At 41.6% G+C, this 11,262-nt stretch overlaps 1 protein-coding gene across 1 annotated transcript; it reads right to left on the bottom strand.

Annotated features, from left to right (window-relative positions):
• Positions 1-259: 259 nt before the first annotated feature.
• On the bottom strand, positions 260-5,647 carry LOC113007924 (GDP-Man:Man(3)GlcNAc(2)-PP-Dol alpha-1,2-mannosyltransferase-like). Its single transcript, XM_026144987.1, has 6 exons — positions 5,514-5,647; positions 5,013-5,234; positions 4,504-4,706; positions 3,976-4,144; positions 2,176-2,795; positions 260-2,015 (listed from the first exon to the last, which is right to left on the bottom strand). The coding sequence occupies exons 1-6, from the start codon at positions 5,567-5,569 to the stop codon at positions 1,732-1,734; spliced, it is 1,554 nt and encodes a 517-aa protein (XP_026000772.1). The 5' UTR covers positions 5,570-5,647; the 3' UTR covers positions 260-1,731.
• Positions 5,648-11,262: the final 5,615 nt, after the last annotated feature.

Raw genomic sequence — 11,262 nt, forward strand, 5'->3', positions numbered from 1 at the left:
ATTAATACAAATGGGTATTATCGGACACTCCATGATACTATAATATGACATTATTTCACTGACATGTTATTGGTTGATGGTGATGGACCGCAGGACTCAGCTAAGCAGCTAAACTGGCTTCATAGTACAGGTCTCATATATGACATTTAACAGATGAGTTTTTAATCATGTTTGGTAATGTTTTACTTTTGCGCACGATATCTCGTCTCGTTTATTTCATGTGTGTTTTTTTTACAACAGGCTGGCAGCACACAACAAATCTGAAGTGTTTCGTTTATTGCAGCATTATTTTATTTAATTGCAGTTTGCAAGTGAAACAAACTCCAAACAGCCTTTTTACATGGACAGACTTAAATAGTTCTAATTCATCTTTAAAAATAAAGGTTAGTCAGCCTTTTACATATAATAATATTTCCATGCCTGGACCTCATCACAAACAGGAATACAACAGCTGAAAAAACATTTAAATTAAGAGTGCTTTGGCCATGGTTTAAAACCACAAACCTGTGGGTTTAAGTGCTTCTTGTGCACACAGAAAGCGTTACAAGAAATTCTTCATCAGACAACATTTCCACCCTTCCCTTCACGTACATTTACAAGCATGTTGCTAACATCACGCCACTGCAAAAAATAAAATCAAACTATATCAGTATTAACTGGACATAAATCACTTCTACACGCTTAAAAGTGTTGGAGCTTGGAATGTCACTCTCCCCGCAATATTAAATTATTTAACGAAATACATTTTGAGAAACGTGAGTGTTCCTGTGGTCTTTCTCACAATCAGTTTTCTCTTCAGCACAGAGATGCAGCAAGTGTGGCTTAGCTTAGCACGAACACAGAAGCCTTAGCTCCACCAACAGTGAAAGCTCTTTAGAGCTGTTGGATTTGCATGTGTCTTGTGAGTTTTATCTACCAGATTCGATCTGTATTTTTAGTTTACTAATCACAAAAGGTTGTTAGCACATATGGGGCGAAGCAGTTATGTGGATAACATCCAATCTGAAACTGTAAAGATATGAGGATGAAAATAAATCACGGGAATTAAACGTTCATCCGGGAATGTTAACACCTCTCTCGTCTTTATGTGAGAACTCCGTTAATGTTCTTTTTCATTGTTACCTAGCTTTACCTTCCGATGACCTCACCTTATTGTTGTCTTTTTTTTAGCTTTTATGAGTGTCCATTGTTGCACATCCTAACAAAACCCAGGTGATCTCCGGATTGCCTAAATTGTTCCTGGAGCAAATATGACAGAGAACATAAATAATAGCTATAATTATGAGATTAAAGAGGATATTTCCTGAACCTCAAGGTGTCTTGTAATTTTTTATGTAAAGTCATATGAACACATGACTCAGTTTGGAGGTGAACAGAATGTGATTTTTCACCCGATTTTTTTCCCATCATCGTGCTTCCAGCTCTGCTGTCACTGAAGACTTTCACACAATTGTGACACACGCACAGTCCTACACTCTTTGTTGGTTTTGTTTATTCATCCCAATTATTTCTCTGGGTGTCCACCCCGAATGTGTCTTGATGATGTTGACTTGCTTTGTGAGATTATTATGCTGAAAATGATCCACCCCATCACACTTAAACCTTCAAGCTTAAGCCATTTTAAACATACACATGACCCTCACTGTTCAATCCTATATATGTGTGTAGCACTATTTAAAAGACCAACAACGTTCTGGTCCCTGGTGGACTCGGCACCTCATCTGTTTTAACTCATCGCTCTAGAGTACCCATCAGAGGCTCCATGGCAGCCAGGAAACAAGACTCAAACTCCTGGTCGGAAAATCGTTCCACAGAGTCCCTGGCGTTACGGCGCATTTCCAGTCGAGCGGTTGGTGGCAACGACAGGATGGTTTCCATGGCAGCTGCATAGCTGTCCTCACTGTCAGCCAGGAAGCCCGTCTGCCTGCCTTCGTACGGCACCACGATGTCCAGCTTTGGACCTCCAGACTTGTGGGCAAGAATGATGGTGCCTGCGGCCATACACTCCACCACACCTGGAGACAAAGATGGAGGATTAATGTTCAGACCGGCTGATCTGATACAAAAGTCGTACTGTTAAGTTTTTCATTGGGTCATTTCTGTGGAAAACTGTGTAGTAAGTACTATTGAAAAAGAAATACTTTTTACGGTTTTAGTAACACATGCTGTCCTCACCGATGCCGAAGTGTTCATTCCACATTGTGTGCAGACCAATGGTGGCGTCCACCAGCTCTCTCTTCAGCTCCTCAAAGGGGATATTAAGTTTGAATTCGACATAGTCGGCGATGCCCAGCTCCTGACAGAGTCCCCGCAGCATCAACACCCTCTCCTCATCCTCCTGGTTCCTGCATCCGCCAATCAGCACCAGCCGTAGAGACTCTCTCCCCCCTGGGCCGTCCCCTTTCCTGTCTAGCAGTTTGCGAAATGCTCTGATCTGGAGCTGGTGATCCTTCTCTGGCCTGAACTGACCCACCGACACAATGGAGTGGCGCTTCCTGTCCCCTCTGCCGCCGTCCTCTTCTTCTCTTCCAAGCTCCTCCCAGCCCTCCATCTCGTCCTCGTCCTCCAGCGGGACATCTAGGAAGGCCCTGATGTCACAGGGAGGGTAGACGATGCTGGTGCGGCTCGGAGAGCGCCACAGAGCGAGGATGTGTCCCAGCGTCCAGGTGGAGTTCACCATAATGACGTCACTGCAGGAGCCGGCCAGGCCGTACAGCAGAGCAAAGCAGCAGTAGTACACCACCTTCAATGCACTCAGGATTGGGTTTCTTGAGATGAAATCAGCATTGTTGAATCTGAAATATAAAGACGAAGATGAAAGGTAAGGTTTTTGTTTTTTTTGGGCAAGAGTAATCACACAACAGAACATTTACAGGTCAGGATTGGATTAGCCTCAAATGCCTGGGACGCTTTCATACAGCACAACTGAATAGCTTAGGGCAAATCTAGTAACACACTCCACACTGAACACATCGTGTACGTAGCAATTCTCTGTTTTCATTTTACAGAAAGGCTGGATGATTTTTTTTCAATTACTCTTTCTGTCCATGAGTACCACTCAAATTACAGGTAGCAATGAAATAAACTACTAACTCTTTTATGCTACGTCCACACCTACACGGGTATTTGTGAAAACGCAGCTGTTCCGTCCAAACGTAAACAGCGTTTCGAATCACTGAAAACTGCGATTTTTTTCAAAACTCCCTTTTTGCGTTTAGTGTGGACAAGGAATACTGAGTTCCTCACGCAACGTCAAAGGTATGTGCCTTTTTTCACGTCACGCTGTGCGCCACGTTATTGCTTACATGAGATGAATTGCAGAATGGCAGATAGAGACAAAATGTTAATCTGACTATCTGCAGGTTTTACACGCTTACATACACACACGCAGTTACTGTCCCTCCATTTAGAAAGGCAGAGGCGTCACGGTGTGATTATTTTACGTGTAGTTGTTTTTAGTTCCTGTGTAATAATATTCAACATTGCTATCAATACACTTCTCAAAAAATGCCTCTCTGTGCAAAATGGGTTTAAAAACATCAACAGCTGTGGGATACTGTTTGAACCGGGGAAAGAAATCGTGGCAGGATCAGCCTGATGTTATTTGTATCCCACTGTAACTTTACTGTATACAGACCTAACATCTCCAAAATGTCAGGAGTAGTTAGTCATTACAACAAGTGTTTGTGAACTAAAAATCAAGAATGTGGGATACTGTTTGTCCGTGATTTGAAGAGCGCAGCGCTGCTCCCGACGAAGGGAAAACCAATTCTGCAGGGGAGACCGACCTCGGCACTTGTGCAGGTGAAACCAAAGGGCAGACATGCTTCACCATATTTTCTAGTCTTTGGCTTAGAATGAAGTTGGTTTGGAAACACATTCAGCTATGCTTCATCTCCTGCTTTGCCTTTGTGTGGGCGCTAATACTTTGGGAAGCTCTGGATTAAATGGAGCTGTGTCTAAATGCAGTTTTACCCTGGGTTCCTTTCTCTGACCACAGACAGCATGTCGGTGCTGACAGTGGGATAGTGAACGTAGCTTGCCACTTTACAGCCTCCCAGGTAGCGGAAGATCGGCAAGGTGAAGGCGTAGCCCATCGAGTCCACATACAGGTCAGGAACGAAGGCCGTCAGTGCCTCCCACCCTAAAAAACACACACACACACACACACACACACACACACACACACACACACACACACACACACACACACTGCGTCACTTCAACTTACAAACCTGTTGATCCCACAGAAAAGAATAAATTCAGTAAAATTAAAGACATATGATCCACAGCACTGGATCACATCTATATGAAGGAATCACATACACATCATGTGTTTCATGTTTGCAGAAACGTTAGCAAAATAGGGTGGAGACTACAAAGAAAATGTTAGAAATATACATCATCTTGTTCCCATATATTAAATCAAAGAAAAAAAATCTTACTGTAATATAAATAAGTACTTGAATTTATTTAGTCTCTCCATTTTAGCCCAGATCTTACCCAGGAACATTGAGCCTGCGCTCTGACCCAGCAGGGTGAAGTGAGGGTAAGAGCTGGCCTCCACGAGTACATGGTGACGCAGGAAGACAAAGGTGACTGATCGAGGCAGCGTGATGTGGAATCGCTGCCGGGCTCCCTCCAGAATCTGCTCACCCGTCACTCCCTGGTCACCCGTATAAACCACAAAGGAGACGCCGGGATATCTGGGATAAAGGCAGAAACTCTACATTAGTGTTTAAACTTAGGGTTTATCTCTGTGGTCTGAGGGTCAGCTTATGTTTTTAAAAGCAGTCACTTGTACTATACTATTTGCTAGAGAGCAAAGAAGCTGATCTAATGGTCTCACTAGATGGTCTGTGGGTCTTGGAGACAATAGTAGAGGTAGTTTCAACCAAACATAGCTGTGAAATCAAGGACAGAGCTGGAAGAGAAGTGACTTCCTCGCCAACCTACAAACAACAACAAACATGAAACATACTTTCCCTTAAAATTATTTTTAAATATTTTACCGGTGCATGAGGGCCCTCAGGGAGCACCAGAGGACCCGCTCCCCGCCTCCTCCCGCGTTACAGTAGGGGTGGAAGAAAGCCACCGCCGGGCCATCATCCTGAGCCCGACGGGCCTTGCGGCGCCCCTGCAGCCACATGCGGACCCCCAAAAGGAGCAGAAGGAGGACGAGGGTCAGGATCAGGCTCAGGTAGAGGCATGGCACCAGCAGCGACCACAGCAGCCTGCGGAGGGACGGAAAAAAGAGGACTGGCAATGTGTGACACTAAAAACAAGCTCTACTCAAGATAATTATTAATTTGTTACTATCGTTACAACCGGACAGGCGACAGTAAATCTGTTATTACTGTTGATTAGGCTAATGATAAGTCAGCTAGCTGCTAGTTAAGCAAAAGTTAGCTTGTCGCGTGTCTCAACAATACTTTTCCTGTTTGTTTGGGGGGTTTAGCACCAGCTCTTTGTACACCATTTTATCACTGAACTGCAAATAAAGCAACACATACCTCATTAAATCGCAAAAACACAGAGATAAGTGGTGGTGGTGGTTGTCGTGTCCCATTTTGACAACACAACTCCGTGACAAGCGGAAGTAACTGTCAGCTGCCGGAGTTCACCGACTGTGATTGGTTCAGCCTTTGTTTACGTACACGTCATCGACACGTGACTTTCCTGAGTCGCAACGGAGGTCAGAGGAGGGGAGTTTGCGCGGGTATAATGAATGTACCATTAAACACTGGGTGGTGAAGTTTGAGTTCATATTTTGTGAGTAAAGAGCGACTCGCTTCTCCCTGAGGGAAACTGTGAAGAGTGCCCGCAAACGAGAAACCATTAAAGTTGTCCTTCAAAGTAAAAGTCGCACCTGTTGGAAATTTGTTAGGTGCAGGAGTTAGGCACAACTTTTATTCTGAAGGCTAATATCATTTTCCTGTTTATGATACACTTCAAAGTTTCATTAAAGCTGGGAGAGCAGTCGGTAGTGCTGTGCGATACTGCAGAGGTTAGAATCGATCCAATACCAAGTAACTACAGGGCTAGTATTGGCAATAACAATACCAATACTTTTAACTTAGAAAGGCAGCTTATGTAGACCGGATAAATATAAATATAAATCAGTATTTTTAAATTCTGAACACAATTTAATGACCACTAAATCACTGTGATTACTCATTCTACAGTTATTTCTACAATAATTTGTTAGATCAAAAGAGAGATTTTTTTTAGTAGATGTTACAGCACACAAATTTCATAGTGTGTGTTTGATTTGTATTTTTTAATTTACCCCAAAAATTAATTATTTACAAAATTCAGTGGGCTATATATTGAACTTGATTTTAGAGTATTGATTGGAGTATCAATGCCAGGGGTGTAATTTCCAGGGGGGTAAGGGGGGGTCATCTGGAATCATCTGGGAATTTACCCAGATTTATTTATTTATTTAGGCAGAGATTTAGAGACATTAGAGACATTAAAGCTATTCTATAGTATAATCTATTATATATAATATTGATACTTTAACTTATCACTATTGCAAATAATATTTCTTACTCTTCTTACTGTTGTGGAACAACTGTGACCATGCTGTTTCCTCTGGGATTAACAAAATATTTCTGACTCTGATTCTGAACAGGCTAACTCAGCAACTCCAAAAGGTGCGAAAGAGCACAGAAGACAGCTAAAGGGGATGATTGGAGAATTTCTCCCTTGATTAAGAACAAAACCTTCAAACAAGCAGACAGAGAAGCAGTAAAGGCCTGCCAGAGCATCTCAAGGGAGGAAACACAGATTTGATTGGGTTTTGCATTCAAAACCAGGAGCGTCTTCCTGTGTCTGTAGAAAAAATATGAACCAATCTGGTGACAATCATACTGTATGATTATATAATGGATAATAGGTACCTGCTGTTGACACAGGAAACATGCTGTGTTTCTGTGTTTTGTTGCTTCGTGTGAAGGAATGTAATGCTTTCACTAATCTACTGCTTTAATGATTTCACATTTATCTTACATTATTATTATTGGAGGACCATAAAATTCACAGCGTTCTGCTGTAGGTGCTTCAGGATCATACAGTAGTAGAATCTCACACTGATCATCTCTCCCTATATGCTCCCAGTCATGCTTCTGACTTGTTCTGCTTCCTTCTGGCCACTGCAGACTTTTTAGTTTTCAGGATTCAAGCCAGAGATCTCAGTCTCATTACCAGTGATGCTCCTCCACACTGAACTGGGTCAGTTTGCAAAAGAAACCCATGTTTCCATGCTGCGCAAGTTTGAAGCCCACGAGTGCAGCTAAAATGAAAGTGGTCAAGAGATGCACAAGGAGCCAACCTGGAAAGGGAGATATCAAATTTAAATCAGGTATGGTTTTTGATATTTATAATCAGAGTCCTGGAAGTCGTACGATACTTGTTACCTTCCAGGTTTAGATCTTACATGAAAACAACCTGTGTATAAAATCTGACACTACTACAGGCTGAACAGAATGTCTTAAAGAGAAACCAGCGTCTTCACCTACAACTGTAGTATGTAGTATGAACTGTCAGTTGATTATGAATGCATATTAGTGTTTACCAGCTGGGTGTAGAGTACGTTCTGAATGTAGCAAAGAGTTGCTAATGTGATACTAACAGGCAATGGGATATTGTGCCTGAAAGTCCAAATTTTTCTAGCGAGGTCAGACCTGAGGCGACACAGGCTTCATAAAACTTGTTAGAAACATGAAGTGCCTCTACTGAAGAGGTTCAGTAGGCTTACTCTGAGACATTTCCAGGGGAATCCCAGTGTGATGGTGGTGGTGATGAGATAAGAGGGAGCTTTTAAGTCAGATAAGGCAAATATAGACTATTAATCAAACACATATTGTTCATTTTACAATATAAAGTGTTAATTTGGGGCACCGTGAACAAATTTGACTCCCTGGTGGGTGAAGTAGTCTGGGCCTACTTATGAAAGGTGCAGTATTCAAATCCATCAGAATATTAGTGTAAATACAACGTCATGATGTAAGCTGGAAGCACAAACAGCACAAAGGTTAGGACTATTCCTGGTTATGGACTATGAGTCTCTGTTGGTTCGCTGCATGTTTATCCAAGATCAGTCCATATTATATGATGCAAATTAGCCTTTTTTGATAAACATTTAGTAAATAGTACCCCAATTAACAAAACATGATTAATCAATAGTTTATGTTGGTGATTTTTCCTGTAGGTAAAATCTCTGGGGTCCGAGCCGAGCATCTTTGCAATTATAATTTAGCAAAACAGCAACTTTAGTTAGTTACTAGCAACCGACACCTTCTCAGATCAGGATAACAGGAAGCGACACATTGCAATGACACTTGACTTTGAGTTTTTTGTTCTTTGGAGGAGTGGGGGTAGGGTGTTTGCAGTAGTTTGTAGTGGAAGCCCTCAGTGACTCTGTTTGTGAGAAGGGTGCAAATGTGGCCCGAGGGCTGCTCCCGGACGCGGGTGTAAACCTGCTGCCTGACGGATCCCCTCAAACCTGCCCCACTCACATTCAGAGGTGTCAAAGCACCTGCTGCCATGTAGGAGACAAAAAGCAATGTCGCTCATGCTTGAGTAGATTCAAAAATACCAGCTGTGTGCACCCCACAGTGATCAAAAACCAACACTTACTGTGCCCCTCCTGCACTGCAGCCTGTGAACAAGCAAAACCAGGTTGTACATTTATACAAATGCAAAAATTACTTGTGACTTAGGATCTGTAAATATGTAAAATTTCAAAGCCTTGCAGTTAATTTATGATTTATAAATGTATCTCATCTATTGAGAAATGAAAGAAATGAGCTCATTAAAACCTTTTTCTTTGCCTTCGTGTTGACACCAGCTGTTTCCTTGAGACAAGCAGCAGGTGGCACTAACTGTCCTGTCCAGTTTAGTTTCTCTGACATGAGAAAGGTCACAGTTTCTTTGTTGCTCCATATGGATCTGATGCTTTGGCTGATCTTCATTCCATGTATGAACTGAAAATGTGTATTAATAAATGTGCATCTAAACACAAACAGCCTTTTCATAGCAGCTGTTCTGACATGTCAAGGCAGGAAAAGCTTCATCGCTTACTGGGACATTAAATAAAAGTGACTCATTAATGCTATTTATTTCATTGGTGTCTTCTCTGATATGAAAGGGTAAAATAAAAATAAAGGTATGTTGAGAAAGAGGAACAGAACGTGCTCAGAGTTTAGACACAGATATTGCGCGGTGCACTTCCTGTTATTTACGCATCCAAGAGTCTACTTTAAAAAAATTACACATGGCTGCAGAAAATGCAGTTATTACAACACAATTTAACATTGATCATCTATCACTTCTTTCTTTTCTTCAACACCAGCCAGATGTTGACCTGACATCATTACCATGTGATGCTCCATTTTGGGTTGGATGTCACTGACTCACCAGACGACTTGAAATGATCCACTTAATACTGCTCAGACCAGATTTGAGCAGCACTAAGTGATTCAGCAGTTTTGGTTTGAATTTAGACAACGACATTTGTTTTTTTTTGTTTTGTTTTTTTAAAAGGAAGATTTATGTATGTGAGAATGTGCTCTGTTCCTCTTTTGTATTCCTCTGGTGACCACAGCCAACAGCAGGCCATTTCTTTTTTCAAGAGAGTTTTCCACTTGACAATTTGTCCATTGAAAAAAACGTATGTATTTATAACAGCAGCAGTCAAATCACAACAACAGGTGCTTTGTATTATAAGGTAAAGGTCTTACAATAATACAGAGAAAAACCCAACAATCATATGAACCCCTTTGAACAAGCATGTGGTGACAGTGGGAAGGAAAAAGACAAAAGACACACTGTGGAAGAGAACCAGAGGTTAATAATAACTAACTAATGGTTAAATAATTGAAGTGACTACCAATGAGAGTGCAGAATACCATTGATTGACCTATAACCAGGTAATAACATCTATCAAGGAAAGTAGTGCTGGTAACTAAATCAGATATAGTGCCCTTAAAGTTACTATGGCAATAAGCCAAACAGATAAGCTTCTGTAACAGTGTGGCCAGGCTTAGGGATCACCAACAGTAATTCTATCATTTTTATCACCAGAACATTATTAAAAGTTTGAGAAACATTAAAAATATGATTTAGTTAGCATTTACTATAGTCCTGAGTTGCTAAGAACCTAGCCTAGCAGAATAACACACTAAGGCTTAAAATGGCATGTTAGTTAAGTTATGCAAAAACACTTTAGCGGACATATTATGTACTCCAGTTCTGTTTGTAATTAGTCACATCTTAAAATAGATGGAAACAGTCAAGTGGTCACCAGGAGTCCAGTGGGTGGCAGCATGTGGGCTCTTTGGAAAGTGTTTTTGTAAGAACATCCCTCTATGGGCACAGCTACAAATAGCTACTACACGGCACTACTTTGCTTAAGTGACCCGTAGGAACAACCAGGATCAACCAGCTGTTTTCACAATTAGATAACAAACCACACATTCAGGGGTAACGCAGTCAGTGGGCTAGTGGAGTGATGAATCCATATTTTTAATATTTGGTTCAAACTATTACACAAATTATCTTGATGCATGCTCAATCATCCAGGTAAGTAAATCTCCAAAGGTTGATTCTGTTCATCTGGACGTGGCCTCCTTGACTCAGCGCTCAAACCAGCGTTCCTCCCTGTTCCTCCCCTCCTGCTGGTTTGAGCGCAGAGTCAAGGAGGCCATTTACATGAAAAGGGAAAGACCATCTCTGAATCGAGGAGGGGGCCTAAGGGTACATGTTTCGCCATCGTACAATGCTGTGATTGCAGCCATTCCCCAACTCTCTGTGAATGGTACTCATGGCCATTGATCAGTGGGCTTTGATCAGTGGTCATGAGAATTTGCATAATTATGATGAAGGAACTGACCTCCCAGCCCATTGTTCCTTCAGTGGGCTGGTTTCAGTCATTATGCAAATGTACTGTTTATAAGGTTGGAGAAACCTGCAGTCAGCTGAGACTGAAGAAGTCACTTGGATGAGTGAAAATGCTACATCCAGATGAACAGAATCAACCTTTAGAGATTACACAAATTACTTAGTAGCTTACCTATGAGTTTTCAGGCTGAAGAATAAAGGTGGCCATGCCAAATATGGACTTTCAGGTAGTTACAAGGATACAATTGCACGTTTCCATAAATCACTGCACCTATTTTCCCTTTTATAAAAAAGTGAGGGGTGGCTCAAGACTTTTGCACAGTACTGTATAATGTCGTAAAAAAGAGAGCTTTCAGA

Source organism: Astatotilapia calliptera, chromosome 16 (genome assembly GCF_900246225.1).
Source record: "Astatotilapia calliptera chromosome 16, fAstCal1.2, whole genome shotgun sequence".
NCBI lineage: Eukaryota > Metazoa > Chordata > Actinopteri > Cichliformes > Cichlidae > Astatotilapia > Astatotilapia calliptera.